This window comes from Natator depressus, chromosome 6, assembly GCF_965152275.1.
Source record: "Natator depressus isolate rNatDep1 chromosome 6, rNatDep2.hap1, whole genome shotgun sequence".
In the NCBI taxonomy this organism is placed as follows: Eukaryota; Metazoa; Chordata; order Testudines; family Cheloniidae; genus Natator; species Natator depressus.
Window position 1 is genome coordinate 103,466,529 of NC_134239.1, and position 20,528 is coordinate 103,487,056.

Here is a 20,528-nt window from a genome sequence, read left to right on the forward strand (position 1 = left end):
ACTTATTACATGCATACAGATAGGGTTTGCTAGGATGTTTATATATGTTTTTTTCCTTGCTGTTCTTTTACAACAATCATCTGTTCCCATCCATATAGAAATCTAGATTCATTCTCATGGAGCAAGCAAGAAAACCCATTAAATGCTCCAGAAGTTCTGGATCCCACCCTTGAATTGGGCTTAAAATTATTAGAGAGCTGTGATATTGTGGATGGAAGAGAGCTTTGGGCCTGACTTTCTTCTCACGTGCCCTGGAGAAAACAAAAAGTCACTCCACTGAAATCCACTGAGCCAGATTCTCAGCTGGTGCAAATTGATGTAGCTCCATTGAAGGCTATTGGGCTCTGCTGAACTACCTGGCTGAAGATCTGGCCCAACTGAGGTGCACCTGTGTAAGTGAACAAATAAGTCCTGTGTCTCTGTCTGTTGTCTTTTTTTGTGGCCAGGTTTTTAGCAATGAAATATCAATAGCTGAGGTGAAACAGGAAGAGACTGGTGATATCAGTGCTACGCAGTAGAGGTTTCTTTCAAAAAGATACGGTGCTTGCAGCATCATGTGGGCTGCTTTACAAATGGTTGCTGTGCATGCCCTAATGCAAATGATCCTAGCCAGGGTGCCATTCAAACAGATGGGTGTGAGTGCGAGAAAGAGACAACAAGACTGCATAGCATATGTGCATTCGTTGTAGGTGTTGCTGGCAAGAATCCTAGTTAGGGATGTTCATATTTTTTGTCTATCCGTAGGTTACATACCTATAGTTAGAGAAATAGTGTCAACCTGGAAAAGTGACATTTAACAGCTGTTTCTCAGTTAGCTTTCCTGTTGGGAACTTAAAGCTGAAATGTTTCTTGGAGTCCAATTTGCCTAGATTTACAAACATATTTTCCTGTTCCTTTGAACTGGGAAAATGGACGCAGTGCTTTTACTCTCTGTTTCACATCCATAAACAGAGGAATCTCAGCTAGGGGTAGAAAGGTTATTTTACCTCTAAATCTGGCACGGGTGCAACTGCTGCTGGAATACTGTGTCTGGCTCTGGTGCCCACAGTTCACGAAGGATGTTGATAAATTGGAGAGGGGTCAGAGAAGTCCCACGAGAATGTTTAAAAGATTAGAAAACAGGCCTCATACTGATAGATTCAACGTGCTCAATCTATTTAGCTTAATAAAGAGAACTTAGGTGGTGAGTTGATTACAGTCTATAAGTATCTACATGGGGAACACACTTTGGTTTAGCAGAGAAAGATATAGCATGGTCTAATGGCTTGAAAAGTTGACGCTAGACAAATTCAGACTGAAAATAAGTCAAATTTTTAACAATAAGAGTAATTAACCATTGGTGGATTCTCCATCACTGGCTATTTTAAAATCGAGATTGGATGTTTTTCTGAAAGATCTGCTCTAGAAATCATTCTGGGGAAGTTCTGTGGCCTGAGTTATACAGGGGGTCAGAATAGATCAGGGGTCTCAAACATGCTGCCCGCAGGCTGCATGAGGCCCGTGGGGTTATTTTCTGTAGCCCGCCAGCTCCCCACGACCCCCTGCCCCCCCAGCATTTACCTAGAGCGGCTCCGGCCCGGCGCGCACCGGGTGCAGGGCAGGGCAGGCTTCCTCCCTGCCTGCCTGCCCTGTCCCCGCGCCGCTCTGGGAAGTGGCCAGGACCTGGGGGGGGGGGTGCGGCACAGGGGTCTGTGTATTGCCCTGGCCGCGCCTCCAGGTACCTCCCCCGAAGCTCCCATTGGCCGCGGTTCCCCGTTCCCGGCCAATGGGAGCTTCGGGGGAGGTACCTGGAGGAACGGACAGGCAACACACAAACCCCTGTGCCCCCGCCCCCCCCTGTAGGTTTTGTTCGCTTCCTGGAGTGGCATGGGGGCAGGGCGGGCAGGCAGGGAGCCTCTCCTGCCACTGGTGCGCACCGGGCCGGACCCAACCCCTGAACCCCTCCTGCAGCCAAACCCCCTGCCCTGAGCCCCTTGCTGCACCCCACATCCTTCCTGCACCCCGACCCCCTGCCCTAAGTCCCCTGCTGCACCCTGCACTTCAACCCCCACCCTGAGCCCCCTGCTGCACCCCTCCTGCACCCCAACCCCAACCCTGAGCCCCCTGACACACCCTGCACCCCTCCTGCACCCCCTGGGGGTAGGGAGGGGGCAGAGTTGGGGTGGGGATTTCAGGGAAGGGGTTGGAATGGGGGCAGAAAAGGGGTGGGAAGAGGCGGGGCAGGGGCAGGGCCTCACAGAACGGGTGGAATGGGGGCGGGGGCAGGGGGAGTCAGTGGTGCATCCCTCTGGCCAATGTACTAGTCCTCATGTGGCCGTCATGGTCATTTGAGTTTGAGACCCCTGGACTAGACGATCAAAATGGTTCCTTCTGGCCTTCCAATCTATGCTCCAGATTGATGTCATCTTCATGTTTCCCTCCTCTAAAAACTCACGTTCTATATCCTTTCCCTTATTGAGACTGCCTTGCAAATTGGGAGTTCTTCCAATATGGGGTGATCCCTCAGGGTGTGGAATTGCTAGGATGATTCCTACTCTACCCCCTCTGAGACCACCCCATTGTTGGGGTTATGGTAGGAGAAAGAAAGTGAGTGTGTGGCTGCTACACCTGTCCGATATTTGGTTGCCAGAGCAGCCCTTTGGAGGTTATTAACAGCCACCACAATTTAGAACATCCCTAAATCTGCATTAAGTTGTGCCTTGGAACTAAGGTGGAATCCGGGACTGCATATCTGGTTATGAGGATCTGGTCCATTGTGTATATTCATTCCTCAACTGCTTTAAAAGGAATGATTGAAACAGCTGAACTGTGCTGTATCTCCAGATATATCTTTTCTACGGGTCTGCTAGTGGAAGATGAGGACTCCCCAGTGCCTGCATAATTACCAGCCAAAACATACCCCACTCTCAACCAGCTATACCCCTGCACTGACTCATGAGATGGGTGCACCCTTAACAGAGTTGAAGTTCAAATACACACCCAAACTATCCAGGCTTGCTGAATTTACATCTTGTGGGAACAATCTTTTTCATGGTGTAGTATTAGCACTTCCAGTTCCACGTGGAGCTGCACGCTCATTTCAGACCCTAAAGGAAGATTTGGTACCCACTCAGTTCTACTAATGGGCAAAGGCTTGAGGTGGGAGGGAAAAGCTTCTTATGTACTTTTAAAATAGGTTTGCCAATCCCCAATGGTGACCCTAGTAAAAGGCTAGCCTCCTACTCCCCTTTTCTTCTCTCCTTCCTTTCCCAACCTCCAGCTCTCTTTACTTCCCAGAACAGTGCTATGTCTCCAGCTATGACAGAATGACACCACTTCTCCTCTGTTAGCAAAATTGTTCATCATTTCATCCAAAGAACATTAGCTGACAGCCAGAAATTAAACAAGAAGCTTCTATTGTGATGCAAATCACTATGGCTGTGTGCTGGAGAATCTGGAAATCTTACTAAAGTCTCTTCATTCTCAGCTGTCAGAAATGTTTTTTGTTTGCTGTCCTAATTAAAAAAATACTTTTTCTGCCCACATCAGATAACGATGCTGCATAAGCCCAATTTATCTTTTTCAGCACTAGTTGCTACTGGTTCTGATGTTGAGCAAAAGTATTCACTAAGGAAGCAAGTATACTTCTAACCAGTTAATTCAGGTGGCAAAGCTTCTTTATTTAGGAATAGCCATCTGAATTGATAACACTTAAGGCTCAGCAGGGTTATTTATCTTTCCAATGAAGAGTGTGCTGTTGGTAGCTCTATCAAAAATCAGCACCAGGAAGGGAAAGTTGAATTCAATGATGTGAGGAAAAGACATTGGCATTATTTCAATGGCAGTGGCTGCCGCCGCCTCTGTGCCTCTCTCATCGATGTTCAGCACGGCCTTATGGACAACCTGTGGGAGATAAAGCACATATTGCCATTCTGAGCAGAGAACAGTAGCTTGTAAGTAAAGATGAATCTGATGGCTTTTAGAGCTGTTTAGAAAGTCTCCTGGGGAAGAGTGGGCAGATGGACAGGACTGAATGGACACTACAGAAAGAGAGGACATTTTCTTATTCTAGCAATTGTTGCATATCTGAGAAACAAGATCATCAGATCATAGAAATTCAGGGCTGGAAGAGACCTCAAGAGGTCGTCTAGTCCACCCCCCTGCACTGAGGCAGGATTAAGCATGCCTAGAGCATGCCTGATATATGTTCACCAACATGTTCTTAAAAGACACCAATGATGGGTATTCCTCAACCTTCCTAGGTAACCTGTTCCAGTGCTTAACCGTCTTTATAGTTAGAAAGTTTTTCCTAATATCTAACCTAAATCTCCCTTGCTGCAAACTAAGCTGATTACTTCTTGGTCTACCCTCGGTAGACATGAAAAACAATTGATCAACGAAAATTTTTGGTTATAAGTCTATACCTCCTTATAGTTATAACACATTTTTACATATTTGAAGACTATCATTATGCCCCCCCCCCGTCTTCTCGAGACTAAACATGTCCAACTTTCAACCTTTCCTCAGGTTTTCTATACTTCTTTTCATTGTTGTTGTTCTCCTCTGGACTCCAGTTTGTCCACATGTTTCTTGTGTGGAGTGTGGTGCCCAAAACTGGACATGATGGATCTGTTTGACCCTCCCCTCTATGAAGGAGATTTTTCTTTCAGTCTACAAAAAATAGTCTCAATTGCAGATCTCCAAGATCTCTGAAAGGATGGAGAACTGGTTTCTGAGGGATTATGGCTGAAATTCACCTGTGTGCAGAGGACCAGCACAAGGCATAAGTACCTCTTGTGTCCTGTAAGACCAATACATATGGGAGAAGCATCTAAATTGCTTTCATTAGTCTCTTTATGCCTGGGGGAAAGGAAATGACTGAAAGTATTTGGGCAAACACATCTAAACAGCTACTATAATGACATCCAGAATTCAGATGATTCCAGAAATCAGTCCAAAAACATAGATGCTCATCTGAAGTGTTTCCCTTAACCCTGAGATCTTCTCTTCCTCCTCTATGACCCACCCCTTCATGATATCCCCACCTTGAGCTGCCATCTTGTGAGGAATGGGATACCCTTTAGTTTCCTATCCACTGCCTGCACCTCCTCCAGACTCATTGGGGTGGCCAGCCTGCAATCCAGTCCTGCTTTCCTGGGGCAGGAGGCTGGGCAGCATCTTCCAAGTACCTTTGGCAGCTTCTGTTGAGAATCAGGCTGCCTGCTCACCATCTTATTCTTCTGGAGGGGAACCTACCCTGATATGCTCTGGAGCATCCAGTTGCTCAGTACTGGTTCAAAAAGGGTTAAAGGGCTATTGCAGAAGATGCACCTTAGCGTGCAATGGGCTAAGCTCAAATCCAGGTTGACATTCGGCCAAATTCATCCCTGGTGTAAACCCCCTGATCTGAGCAGAGTTAAGCCAGGGATGGATCTGTCCCATTGTGACTGACAATCAGACATGATGACGCTCTGCTAAGCAAGGTACATTTTAACATGGCATTTTGAAAAGGAAAAGAGAACCCCCACATTTGCAAACTTACTCTTGAAACCTGCAGCTCAGGTTCCCCAGTGATTCCAGACAGATCAGCTTGTTTGGTGAACACATCAGTAATGCCCATTTTGGTGAGATGGTCCTTTAAATCATAGGTAGCAGAGATCGAAAATTTTGGAATGTACAGGATTGCAGAGCTGTCAAAAGAAGAAACACAACAAGATGCTAAAATATTTCACTTAGCTCATACACTGTACTCTGACCTATTTAGCTTCTGTGACTGTTACAAGAAAACCCTAGGGAGTAGGCACACTCCTTTGTGTACAGTAGTAACTGTCCCTCTGCTTTCCAGAGCTTTCAAATGGTGATGCAGATAATGGGTCGAACTCATCTCTGATGTAACACCTCTGGCTTTGGTGATATTACACCAGGTCTAAAATTGGCCATTTAGTTCAAGTGGTCTCTCATATTTTTTGTTGCTCTTCAGTGGACTTACACCAATGATGAATTTAGCCCAGGATGCTCCAGAATATGCTGCTGAGAATTGCATGAACTTTTTTTTGTGAGTATCACATTGCCAGCTGCTATCCAATTTACTGCCCGATATCTCTAACTCCACTGTGACGCTTTATATTTCAGTATCCTCAGTAACTTCTGCAACACCTCCCCCTTTAGTATCATCTAGCTAATTAGCACAAGCAAACCAAATTAGTGTGTTTCTTCCACCCTCTTCCAGATTGTTAACCTACTTGTTAAATATGACCAGGACTAACACTGATCTCTGCCTCAATGGACTCCTGGCCCAGCTTGACTTTGGACCTGATCCAAAGCTCACTGACATATATTGAGAGATTCCAATTAACTTCAGTAGGCTTTGGATCAGGCCCATATTGCTCTTTATCAGCACATTTTGATTACACTCCTTCAACCCATGCCCATATTCAAACCAATGTGAACTAATTTATCTAGTATGATTTTATTAGATGTCACACCAAATGCTTTACAAAACTGCAGCTATTTTAGCAAACACAAGACTTTGTTAAAAGAGAGTTCAGGCAGATGTAGTGAGAACCCTGGGTGCAAATAGGCTTATCTTGATTATTAACAGTGAATCAATGGGGAACTCAGAAGTAGGCTGACTTGACTAATGCAACTTCTCTAACGGTTCTAGCATCTCTTCTCTCGCCAGCAAGTGGCAGCAGTGGAAAGTTGTAGCTGGTGTTGATTCCAGCAGTGGGAGCTAGTAGAACTTAATCAGAACATTATAGCTTGCAAAATAAAATCCTAGAAAATCAGGAAATCCACAAATAACCATAAATTCTGTTGATCCTGGAATTCAATGATCCTTGTAATGTATATACAGGTCAAAAACAAGTTTTTCTAGTATTCTTCAGATTTAGAAAATGAATAAGTAATACATTTTGAGCCTGTCATTTCCCTTTGTCTTCTAGGTGAAAGAGTTTAAGTCATAATTTTCTTCACTTGTTTCAGAGAATAAGGTTCTTGCGGTCTACAACCATGTGATTGAATTCTCTGTTAGTTGTGATTCTGGTTTATGAAAGGTGTTAATACCACTGGCAATTTGTCAAGATATTTCAAAATGCAATTCTATCCTGAAAAATGACTGTGGAAATTGCATCTTCTTGATCAAGCAAACTGATTACATTAGTGACTCAAACACACTTTTACTACTTTTTATTCCTGACAGCCCTGCAGAACCGATGCAGTTCTAAGAAAGAAAGCTGAATTCTATTCCAGCCCATGCACCACTGGAAGAATGATTAAATACATTCCAATTGCAAGATCTTTATTGATGGGAATGCCTGAGCGAAAAAAGAACCCAACTTGACTCTAAAAGCAAAGGGTGAGTTTGCAGGGTTGGCAATTAGGAGAAAAAATTGTTAAACTGAGCAGGTCAGATTAGGAGTCACTGAGAGATATAAACCCCACAGTGTCATTTTCACAGTTTCACTTTTCAAAGTACATCAGCACTTCACATGTGCCAGGCCCCCATACTTGAATTGGCGACTCCATAATACTTTGAAATGGTACCTGGTTGCCAAAAGATTACCTTCGATGGAGTGAGGTTGCCCATCTGGACACAGTTTCTTTCTGCAGAGCATCTTCTACCTGCTTCATTTTTCCTTTATTAGGCAGAATAAAAAATGCTGTAGCACTTCCATTGTAATAAAGTTGGACCACTGTGCAAGACAGCTCCACATCGAAGTGGTGGACAAACATGCCCATTCTGCGCATCATAGGAACTTTAACGATTGTTTCCTCATCCACGAAGAAGTCTCTTTCTTTAGTGTCCTCTGGCATAAAAGGTTTTTCCCACTTGCCTAACAGAAAGAAAGAAAGAATGCAGTTGAATATTCTGGAAAAGAGGAATTACACATACAGTCCAGGTGAACCATGTAAGGTTATGTGTGTATGTAATTCAAAAGCTAATTTTTACTTATAAGGGATTATTGGTTTTGCAACATGTATTTATTTGTAGGCCACAGAAATGCCTAATCATAGTGCAACACCCCAGAAACATTAAAGAATTACAATAAGCCTTACAATGCTTAGAGCCCTACCAAATTCACAGTCCATTTTGGTCAATTTCACAGTCATGGGATTTTAAAAAATTGTAAATTTCATGATTTCAGCTATTTAAATCTGAAATTTCATGGTGTTGTAATTGTAGAGGTCCTGACCCAAAAAGGAGTTGTGTGTATGTGTGTGTGTGGGGGGGATTGCAAGGTTATTGCAGGGAGGGTTGCGGTATTGCTACCCTTGCTTCTGCGTTGCTGCTTGTGGTACTCCAACTGCCCAGCTCTGAAGGCAGAGCCACCGCCAGCAGCAGCGCAGGAGTAAGGATGGCCAGGTATGGTATTGCCGCCCTTCCTTCTGTGCTGCTGCCTGCAGAGCTGGCCGGTCGGAGAGCGGCAGCTGCTGACTGAGGGCCCAGCTCTGAAGGCAGCAGTGCAGAAGAACGGGTGGCATGGTTCGGTATTGCCACCCTTCCTTCTGCACCGCTGCTGGCGGGGCGCTGCCTTTAGAGCTTGGTGCCCAGCCAACAGCCGCCGCCCTCTGGCTGCCCAGCTCTGAAGGCAGCAGTGCAGAAGGAAGGGTGGCAATACCATGACCCCACAAAAATAATCTAGCGACCTCCCTGCAACTTCCTTTTGGGTCAGGACCCCCAATCTGAGAAACTCTGGTCTCACCCGTGAAATCTGTATAGTAGAGGGTAAAAGCACAGAAAAGACCCGATTTCACGGGGGGAGACCTGATTTCATGGTCCGTGCTGCATTTTTCATAGTTGTGAATTTGGTAGAGCCCTAACAATTCCCCACTGAGATAGGGAAGTATTATCATCCCTATTTCATAGACAGGGAGGCACAGAGAGGTTAAAAACCATGGGAACTGGACTCGGACTCCTAATCCTGTGTGCTAATCACAAGACTATTGTTATTCCTTTATTAGAATAATGCAGGGGCATCTCTGTATTGTCCAGATGTATAACTTTGAATGACCGGTTAAATGTTTTTAAACCTGTAGTTTTGAGGAATGAAAAATTACTCTATTTGCGTGGGTTTATGAATAATTGGGGCCAAATTATATCCTGTCGGGAAAACCAATTGTGTTTTAACTTGCGCATTTTTTCCCTAGACTTGGGACCTGGTTTACTTTCTTTTGAACCCACTTGAATAACATGGATTTGAATTCAGATGGCACAGTCTCACATTCTGTTGTGGAGAGCACATGTAGTTTCACTGCAAGGTAAATGCAACACTTTACATTTGAAGCCCACTTTAGCTGTGTTATGGTCAGAGAACCTGATCCAAAACTCATTGACTTCAATGGAAAGACTCCTATTGACTTCAGTGGGCTTTGGATCAGGCCCATAATGGGCATTAAAACTCAGTTTACTCTGCTTACACTGACTAGTTCCATTGTACAATGCCATATTGTAGCAGCATCAATTTTAATGCTGACAAGGCATGAAGCATGTCTGAAAAATATTTGTCAGCACTAGATTGGCCACCCTTGAATATTTGTCTGCAGTAGATTGGCCAACCTTTGAAAGAGACAGATAAGAAGGATCAGGTAGTTGGCTCATCTCTTAATGCTTACAAGCAAAAATGGGGGGAGGTGAGGGGTGCAACATTGTACTTACTACTAACTCTCTCTAAAGAACACTCTAGTTCCAGATGAATGATGCACCTGTGGGGGAATGATATGGGCCTTCCTTTGCCCCAAAATTCAATGATGATGCAAGTTTTCTGTGTGCCTTGTGCTACAGGGTGGGGTTTATGTTCCCTCTGATAGCGGAGTGAACCTGCAGCCACTTTTCACAGCTAGGTGAACAGGGATGTGGGCATTTGGTTTTCCACCCATTTCTTTCTACATCAGCAACACTTATTTGAAATCATAATGGAATAACTTGATAACTGTCAAGATAGGTCAGTTTACAAGATTAACAATCTGTACAGTTCCCCATAGATTATAAAAAAAAGAACTGTAGTTTTCTTGTCTTAGATTCTAAGACTGATCATACTCAGCCATCTAAAACATATTAAACAGACATCTGTCTGTATATATCTACTTACCTTTAAAGAAGATATAGCTAACCAAAATCATTGCAGTCTCCGGATCAAGACCCTTGACTAATTCAACAATTTTCCCATGTGTTTTCTTCTCTACGTAATCATTGATCTGTTTCTGAGCCTCTGCAGTATTCTTGAAGTTGATACTAAAAGCTTCTGCTTCATACAGGTTTTTGACATCAGCTAAAAACTTCTCTAGTGTTTTCAGTTTTTCTTTTAGAAACAAGGCGTTTCCCATATTGAGTTGGAGCTCACCGTCAGGATGGTTTAGAATGTGGATGAGAGCATGGAAACCATGATGTATCTCCTTTTCCTGAACTTCTGTCAGATTAAAGGCAAGTCCTTCCAGAATCTGAGTCAGAGTGGCTGATTTAGCACCTAGGGCCAGCATTGCAAAGGCAGTGGAGATGCTAACAGGAGAGAAGAAAATGTTCTTCTTAGGGGCTTCTGAGGTAATCTGCTTGTAGAGTCTAAATGCAAAATCAGCATTGCTGGGAGCTAGTTTGAGGCAGTCACCTACATGATGGTGTTCCTCATGGTGTTCCTCACGAGCTATATCTTTATGGTGGTCATGTCCATTGTGGTGGTCAGGCCCGTGATTGCAATGGACAACAGCATGAAGCCCAGCAAGTAACAAACACAGATAGAGGACGGGCTTCATCTTCCAGTGGAACTACTGTGTGTGGCAAAAATGAATTGGTTAGTAAGTGGAAAATAAATAAATAAACCTAGTAGTGAAAATTACTCTCTCATCCCCATATAATAGGTGATCCTGTGATTATCTCTTCAGTGATTAAATTTTTGTGTGGCCCAACTCGGTTCTTAATGGTGTGCTTAACCTTCCTGCAATTCTCCTACATGATCCTCCTCTGCTCCACATCTCTCATCCCCATGACCACCCAGTGTTATTGCAGAAAAAGCAAGGGTAGCTCATTGAAGGTGCTGTGTATTTAATTTAGGCCAAAGGACATAGAGGGGAGACTATGCAGTGGATGCTACTTTACTTGTATGGACACATGTGCCTGTCTAAAGTATGGCAACTCTTGTGAGCCAAAATACTGCAGTGCTGGAGATTGCTTTTGACTCTAAGGCTCTAAGATTGTTCACAACAGGAGGACCACTGGGTTAGGAGATCCATATATCTTCTGAGCCAAGAAAAGGGGAAGAGTTAGGCAGGAATCGCTATCCAAAGCTGAATACAAGTTGAGGGGATATGTCTGGACTGGTTCTTATTGCCTCTGAGCTGATTCCTCCATCCCTGCTTTTAAAGACCCTAATTATTGTCAGGTGTCCAAGATGCTGCATTTCAACGAAGGATGTCTGGCTTTTTATAGCAAACCCCAAAAGTCTTACACTCTTTGTAACAGTGAGATACCTCAGTGAAAAACCTCTTCTAGAAAGAGTGTGAAATAATGTTCTTTCCTTCAGAAACCAGTAAACCCACTGGAATGGGTTCATTTTTTTCAACACTACAAAAAGTGTTTTTTTTCACACTCAGGGACATTTTAGAAAGTTAATTTCCTTTTACAGGCCTCTTTAACTTCAGCAGGTGCTTTCTTGGTTAAGAATAATATTTCAGTTCCCAACATACCGTAGAGATGTTAACTAGGGTTGCCAGCTATCCTGGTTTTCCTGGGGTCATCCCTTTTTTTAGGTAGCTGTCCCAGGAAATCCATAAGTCTTCTCAGGACATTAAAAGTCCCATTGTTGTCAGTCACACCCCTGCAGGCTCCCTCAGGCCCTAGGGGCTATGGCGGGGGAGCCAGGGGGCACGAGTGCCTGCACAGAGTAGCTTTGGCTCCAGAGTGTCTGGGAACTGCAGCGATGGGTTGGCTTGGGACCTGCAAGCAGGACAGGAAGAGCTTGGGTCCAGGAGTGGCCAGTTACCACCATGCAGGTACTGTCTGTGAGGTTGACCGCAAGGTGGCAGCAGGGTGGATCCAGCCGATGCTGTGCCCTGCTTGGTGAGGTCAGTAGCCGTGGCAACCCCAGGAGCAGAAGTTCCTGGAGGTTGTGCCATCTCCCATGGGTGGGATGGGCAGGTAGTACCCAGGGTGTATGTGGTAGGATGGGGGGAGAGGGGGAGGGCAGAAAGATGTCCTGGTATTTCATACCTCAAAGGGCAGATGTCCCAGGATAACACGGGTGAACATAATCCAAAGCTTGTTGAAGACAATGACATTATTTTCTGTTGACTTCAATGGGTTTAAGATCAGACCCATAGGAGTCAACCCATTTCTGTTTGCCTTCTTTCCTTCTGGTTGCAGGAAGTACATTACTTTGTCCACTAATGACTGTATAAACCCATCATCAAGTGAGTTTGGAATCAGAGCTGAACTCCTTTCTAAACATCAATTTACCTGCAGCTGGACCAAACAAATGGCATGAGGGTTGTGAATTGGTTTGAGAAATACTAGGCCACATTCACTAAAGTTCACTCAGGAAGGTGTAAATTGAAGGTCCTTGCACCAACAATGGCCTTGCATCCCAGCAGGGACTCAACTCCAAAGAGTATTATCAAGGGTATTTGCTCACTGCTGTCTCTTGGCTCTCTCACTGCAGGGAGCAGATTTATTTTGCCCCATTAATATCCACTTTCCATGATGTTACATTCCACAAATAGAAAAACATTTCAGCTAGGACTGGGCAAATATTGCAAAAATATTTTCAGTGAATAATCACTCAAATTTTTAAAGGAATATGCTTCACTTTGGGTTTGTATCTTTTTATTGTCTTTCTGCAAATATCTGATCCTTTGGGTTTTAGAAGCGAGAATATTTGTAAAAACCAGACATCTGTTTGCAAATATTGCAGAAAAGCAGAACATCTGCAAGTGTTCATAGCAACCAAGTTTAAAATTCACATACATATTATTTAAAATGGCTATTCTTGTGTTCTCATCCAGTCAGGACACAGAAACAATACCTCATGACTTATCTGACTAGTTTTACAAAGCTCCTAATTTGAATATTTGGCACAAATGCTCTCCAGACAATATGAATAAAACCATTTGAAAAGAAATCAACTCTCATAACACATGAACCAGAGCTAAGCCTAATCTGCTCACAGATTCTCTGCAAGCCTACGCTGTGGATACATTTGGATAAATTATTCATTGTGAACTATTTATTCAGCTCTAGTCACAATTTATCTAGTTATCATAGATATCAATGAATATTTCATTTCACATCAAAGCCACCACCATTCTTTGCTCTCATCTCTTTTAGTGCCTAACACTAAACATACAATATTGTTGGAATTTTACATGGGCAGATTTATTAGCCAATTCATATTTACTTGGAATGTGAGATACATATTGAGTTTGAATGTCCCTGCTCAAGAAGCCATTTTAGTGGCTCAGACAAGATGTTTCAATTACCGCTGTATTTCTATATGAATTCCAGTTTTCTGTATTGTTTTAGTGTATATTGTTTTAAATTTTTGATTAGTTTGTTTTGCACTACACTATTATAATAAGTTTTTTTTCTTGGCTTGGTTGTTTTTGTGGTGGACTGATTAACTTTCATAGAGTTAATCATGTTGCATTTCAATTTTCAATTCATAGTCAGAATCTAATATAATATGGGCCTGATTCTGGGCCAGAGATTTACTTTTTTTAAAAAATTGAAATCTGAGATTCTCACATATTCATAGAAATGTAGGGCCAGAAGGAACCCTGAGAGGTCATCAAGTCCAGCCCCCTGAGCTGAGGAAGGACCAAGTAAATCTAGACCATTGCTGATAGGTGTTTGTCCAACCTGTTCTTAAACACCTGCAATGATGGGGATTCCACAACCTTCCTTGGAAGCCTGTTCCAGAGGTTAACTATCCTTGTAGTTAAAAAGTGTTTCCTAATATCTAACCTAGCCTCCCATGCACACAGATTAATCTCATACCTTCACCTGACTCCAGGAGCTTGGACTTTAAGAAACATACCAAATATTGCAAGACTCACAATAAAATCATGCAAGATGCCAACACTGGTTACTCTAGCTTCAGGCTAGTGTGGCTGTATTCTAGTCAGTGAAATTATACCAGAATGAAACTGGTGTAACACAGTAGAGACCCAGGCTGTCTATATCAGAATTGTAAAGGACAAGGCAAGTGGGGGCCTGACTGTGCAATGAACTCTCTTGAGGAGTGAGCCCTGTGTTTGAATGGAGTGCATGACAAAACTGGGGCCCAAAGAATTACAAATTAGGGCATTTTTCAAGCATTCATTATAAATTTTAAGGACCTGATGGTGCAAAGTGCTCAATTCCATTGATTTCAGTAAAAAGAACACGAGTACTTGTGGCACCTTAGAGACTAACAAATTTATTAGAGCATAAGCTTTCGTGAGCTACAGCTCACTTCATCGGATGCATAGAATGGAACATATAGTAATATATATATACATACAGATAAGTTGGCAGTTATCATACAAACTGTGAGAGGCTAATTAGTTAAGATGAGCTATTATTAGCAGGAGAAAAAATACTTTTGTAGTGATAATCAAGATGGTCCATTTAGACAGTTGACAAGAAGGTGTGGAGATACTTAACTTAAGGAAATAGATTCAATATGTGTAATGACCCAGCCACTCCCAGGCTCTATTCAAACCCAAGTTAATGGTATCTAGTTTGCATATTAATTCAAGCTCAGCAGTTTCTCGTTGGAGTCTGTTTTTGAAGCTTTTCTGTTGCAAAATTGCCACCTTTAAATCTTTTACTGAGTGGCCAGAGAGGTTGAAGTGTTCTCCTACCAGTTTTTGAATGGTTTCAGAGTAGCAGCCGTGTTAGTCTGTATTTGCAAAAAGAAAAGGAGGACTTGTGGCACCTTAGAGACTAACAAATTTATTTGAGCATAAGCTTTCATGAGCTACAGCTCACTTCATCAGATGCACGAAAGCTTATGCTCAAATAAATTTGTTAGTCTCTAAGGTGCCACAAGTACTCCTTTTCTTTTTGTGGTTTTTGAAAGTTATGATTCCTGATGTCAGATTTGTGTCCATTTATTCTTTTGCGTAGAGACTGTCCGGTTTGGCCAGTGTACATGGCAGAGGGGCATTGCTGGCACATGATGGCATATATCACATTGGTAGATGTGCACGTGAACGAGCCTCTGCACATCTTCAGCCCCCAACTAAAACCTCTCCAGTGTGTCATCAAAGATTTACAACCTATCCTGAAAAATGATCTCTCACTCTCACAGATCCTGGGAGACAGACCAGTCCTTGCTTACAGACAGCCCCCCAACCTGAAGCAAATACTCACCAGCAACTCCACACCACACAGCAAAAACACTAACCCAGGAACCTATCCTTGCAACAAAGCCTGATGTCAACTCTGTCCACATATTTATTCAAGTGACACCATCATAGGACCTAATCACATTAGCCACGCCACCAGGGGCTCGTTCACCTGCACATCTACCAATGTGATATATGCCATCATGTGCCAGCAATGCCCCTCTGCCATGTACATTGGCCAAACCGGACAGTGTCTACGCAAAAGAATAAATGGACACAAATCTGACATCAGGAATCATAACATTCACTACAAAAGTTTTTTTTCCTCCTGCTGACAATAGCTCATCTTAACTAATTAGCCTCTCACAGTTTGTATGGTAACTTCCAACTTATCTGTATGTTTATATATATATATCTTACTATATGTTCCATTCTATGCATCTGATGAAGTGAGCTGTAGCTCATGAAAGCTAATGCTCTAATAAATTTGTTAGTCTCTAAGGTGCCACAAGTACTCCTTTTCTTTTTGCGAATACAGACTAACACGGCTGCTACTCTGAAACCTGTCATTAATTTCAGTGGATGACATGGGACATTTAGTACCTTACAGAATCAGGCTCTTGTGCGAAAGCATTGGATAAGTATAACAGCAGAATGTGTGTTCTTAACTATGCTAGAAATACTCTTGAATACTCTTAAACAGAAGACCCAGGTCAGTCTGCTATTTCTGTTTTAGGGCTGGTCAAAAATTTTCCATCAAAACTGTATTTCCATGAAAATGGGTTTAGATTAAACAATTTATTTTCAAAAGATGCTTGCTTTTCCCCCAATAATTTTTTTCATTGAATAAACAAAATATTTTAGCTAAAAATCAATATTTTTTCTGCCAAAAACTGTTTATCCCATCAATATGGAGTTCAATTCAGTTTCCTCATATCCACATTCTCTCTTATGGGCCTGGCTCCCCAGCCTGACTACATGTCACATGATGTACCAAGGCTAAGAACTCTTATAATGCAACCACCTTCCCTCACCTTGAGGGGAGATCATGGTGCATCATGGGAGATGTAGTCTGATCAGAGAATCTGGCCTATAGAGGAGAATGGGAGACTGAAGCTCTCAAACTAGAACTCCCATAATACACAGTGGTAGCCTTTCCAAATAGAAATATTTCTGCTTTTGAATAAAATATGTTGGTTTTCAGACAAAATGTTTGGGGAAGAATAACTTTTTTTCTTAAAAAAAATTGTTGAAATTCTCCACAAATAAAGGTTTTTTTCCAGTTATAATCTGTTTTCTCATTTGGGAGAAGTTATTCTTATGTTGTCGAGTGCCACCTATTGAAAATAGTTATGCAGATGGCTGATGAGCATGGTCAAATACACACTTCAGGCAAGTTAAACAGACATACATATATTTTGTATTATGGCATTAGTTCCTGTAGGCCAATGAATGGTGCAAGCTTTGCCTGAACTATTAGTGATTATGTCATGAGTGGGATCTTCTCAAACACTTTCAGATACTAGATTTAAATTTTTATGCTCATTTAATTTTACAATTATTTTAAAATGTAGGGTTTGGCATTCCTTCGAAAGTCCTGCAGTTTGGAAACCTGGACTGATCTTTAGGGGTGGAAAGAGAAATTCAATATAATTAAGTGTTTGGACTATAATTTAGTTTTTCAATATTATGGGCCTAATTCTGCACTAAGATACACTGTCTCTGATTCTCTATTAGTCTATCATTGAGCTGAGACAAGAACAGAGGTGGGGGCAAAGATGGCTATTGATTTCAATGAAAAAAAAATCATTTAGAATCTGAGAGACACAAGGTGGGTGAGGTAATATCTTTTACTGGACCAACTTCTGTTGATAAAATAGACAAGCTTTTGAGCTACATAGAGCTCATCTTCAGGTTTGCAAAAGGTGATTAGAGTGTCACAGCTAAATCCAAGGTGCAACAGATTATTAAGCATAAAGAGTTAACACATGTTGCAAGAGATCATTGAAGATAAAGTCGGCAATTAACACCTCTGCAGTCATTTAAAATCTGACATTTTGTCCCATAAAAGAAGGATAGTTCCAAGGATATATATTGATTGAAAAGGGATTTTATTTAAGGCGTATACAGTGTGAGAAGCAAGCCACTTAATGCATTCAGGAATATGATTTGAAAGCTCCATGGATTAAGGGAATATCCAATGAAATAGTCTTTGTAATAGAATCTTTGCCCTGCAAGCTTTGAGTATTTTCCCCCTACCCCCACCCCCAGTAAGACTGGGAGCCATTGCTTTGGACTTCATATTTGATGTGGTTGCTGTATTTGCCTTTCACAATTTGCAAGGAGATCAGATAATTATAATTAGCAAGAGACACTATTTAAATCAGAATCTGTTATAAAGCACAAACTACAATATCCTACACATACTTTATGACTCAGGGTTTCTGTTACCAAAGACAATTCCTTACAATTTCTTAAAATGCAAATACAATGCAACCTGCACAAAATTAGAATAATATTTCACTATTTTATAGTGCTTTTCATCAGTAGATCTCAGTCTAGTTTAGACTGGATATAAACACAGGATTCAAAGTCAGGTGTGCCTGAGTTCTTGTCCCAGGTCTGCACTGACTTGCTGTGTAGCCTTAGAGAAATCACTTCACCCCTCTCTTCCTCAGTTTCCCTCGTGTTCTGTGTTAAGCATCGACAAAGTGCTGAGGGTTGTAGGAGATGTGGCTCTTGCCGTGCAGAACTTTCTGTTGAAACGGGCAAATGACACAAGAACATGCTGAGACTCAGAGGATGGCGGTGCTTAGGGCAATTTGCTTTGAATGGACCTTGGCAATCATGTTTGACTGACCTAAGTCACCATTTGTCCTGTCACACTGATCTTACAACTGAGAATGGCAGCTCTTGCTTCCCCAGCGGCGTGCTGGAGAAAACCCTGGGACTAGCTGGAGCCACCTTATTAAAATCTCACCAGCAAACTGAGAGGAGGGCTGGGGTAAATGCCCTGCCTCTGGTGGAAGTTGTTCCCTGTCTGGATACCACTAACTTACCTGTGCTAGAGATGGTTTTATCTCTGTGATTCAGAAACAGACATCCCTGAATACAATCTTCTGTAGGATAGTTTAGGTACTGGCTACTTAAAAAGTCCTACATTGTAGAGCACATGTCCTGCATCCTTTACAAGTTCTCCAGAATTCCCAGCTCAAACTACACAAGGTGAAAACTGCTGTACTTGTAATATGCTAAGGCACAAAGGAGATACACAATTGCATAATCTTATTCACCAGATGGTGCTGCTTCCCATCCTTCATTCTGGTTATAAGATAGCAATTTCTAAGCAGGGAAAAACAAAGGAGCAGATTTCCTAGTTCCTGAATGCTCCATTCTTTGAGCACTTCCCCCTCCCCAAGACACGAGATTAATTTCTGCCCTCGTTAAAATCAGTGGCAGCTTTTCCCTGACTTCAATGTGATCAGGATTTCACTCGTAGAGATCAGCACTGCCTACAAGGGACATTTTTGTGTTAAGTCCCTGTTAAATTACTGTCACCCTATAACTGCTTACCCAACTGCTGTGAAAATTCGTCAATTAGTGCTTTTACAGCGCTCTGATCAGGTAAAGCGCTACGTGCATTTTAAATATCATCATGGTTATTGCACCCTGAACTGGTTGCTTAAGACACATTTCTTTGTACCAGCCATCACAAAAGGCACCACCATGTGAATCAAATGGCATAACATAAACTGCATGCAACACTGGTTATACACGTTTGAAGTCCCCATGGTAAAATGATTACTTACCACAGATTCCAAGGATCCTGTGGTGTTCACCAGGCTTGTGCAGCACTTTGCTTTGCTATTTATGCTGCTAAAAAGCATTGTGAAAGCAAAGTGTCCTCTAGTAAAGATTAACCAGGTCAGCTAAGGGTCAGTACTTTAGTGATTGTACAGAGCAAACAGTGATGACATTAGTTTCATGGTGCACCCAATTTTGCTGTGTGTGCATTCCCTAAATGTGGGTTTGTGCACAATGGACATAAGCATCTTTCATAAACATACAGCTAAGGGTAGCATAAAATCCCTCCTTTACCTGTAAAGGGCTAAAATGCTCAGCTAACCTGGTTGGCACCTGACCAAAAGGACCAATAAGGGGAGAAGATACTTTCAGATCTGTGGGGGAAGGTTTTTGTTTTGTGTTTCTTTGTGTTCTCTCCCGGTCAGCGAGGAACCAGGGCATGGAAAATACATCTCCTAAAGCCATACCTGAACTAAGCATCTAAGATTACAAATTGTAAGGAAATGTGTTAGATTATCTATTGTTTTAGCTTGTGAATTTTCCCTGTCCTAAGAGGAAGGTTTATCCCTGTTTTTTTGTAACTTTGAAGTTTTGCCTAGAGGGGAATCCTCTATGTTTTAAATCTTATTACCCTGTAAAATTACCTTCCATCCTGATTTTACAGAGGTGTTTCTTTTATTTTTTTCCCTTTATAATAAAGTTCTGTTTTTTAAGAATCTGATTGGTTTTTAGTGTCCTAAAAACCTAAGGGTCTGGTTTGTGCTCACCTTGTTTACCTATCTGGTTGGTAGATTATTCTCAAGCCTCCCCAGGAAAGCGGGTGAAGGGGTTTGGGGGAATATTTTGGGGAAACAGGAACTCCAAGTGGTCCTTTTCCTGAATCTTTGTCTAACTCACTTGGTGGCAGCAGTACTCATCCAAGGACAGGGAAGGATTTGTGCTTTGGGGAAGTTTTTAACCTAAGATGGTAGAAATAAGCTTAGGGGGTTTTTCATGAGGGTCCCCACATCTGTACCCCAGAGTTCAGAGTGGGGAGGGAACCCTGACAGCATCCACCTCATTTCTGTTTATGCTACAGTGAGGAACACTAAAGCCTCAGTCTTGCAACTATTGACATGCATGAGTAACTTTACTAATTTCAATAATCCCATTGGTTTCAAGTGAGTAAAATTACATGTGTATAGTACTGGCTTGGGGCCTAATGGCAAACCTCAGGTAGCTAAGTACTGCAGGCAGATCTCTTCTTAATAGTTCAAAATGAGATTCCTTGTTTCCATCCCAGAAAACTTTTAGTAGCTCTTATACTGTGCATGTAATGCATATAAAACTAACTACCTATTACTTAGATACAGTCCCATTGACAAAGCAAGTAACTGGGACCATCCCCCCACAATTAAATAAAAAGGCATCATTGGTCTGTGATGGGA

General features: G+C 42.2%; 1 protein-coding gene across 1 annotated transcript; it reads right to left on the reverse strand.

The window, feature by feature from the left end:
- Positions 1-3,690: 3,690 nt before the first annotated feature.
- LOC141990175 (alpha-1-antitrypsin-like) lies at positions 3,691-19,200 on the reverse strand. The gene is made up of 5 exons (XM_074957151.1): positions 19,107-19,200; positions 10,071-10,743; positions 7,544-7,814; positions 5,522-5,669; positions 3,691-3,882 (listed from the first exon to the last, which is right to left on the reverse strand). Exons 2-5 carry the CDS (start codon positions 10,726-10,728, stop codon positions 3,691-3,693), a joined length of 1,269 nt encoding a protein of 422 aa, XP_074813252.1. The 5' UTR covers positions 10,729-10,743; positions 19,107-19,200.
- Positions 19,201-20,528: the final 1,328 nt, after the last annotated feature.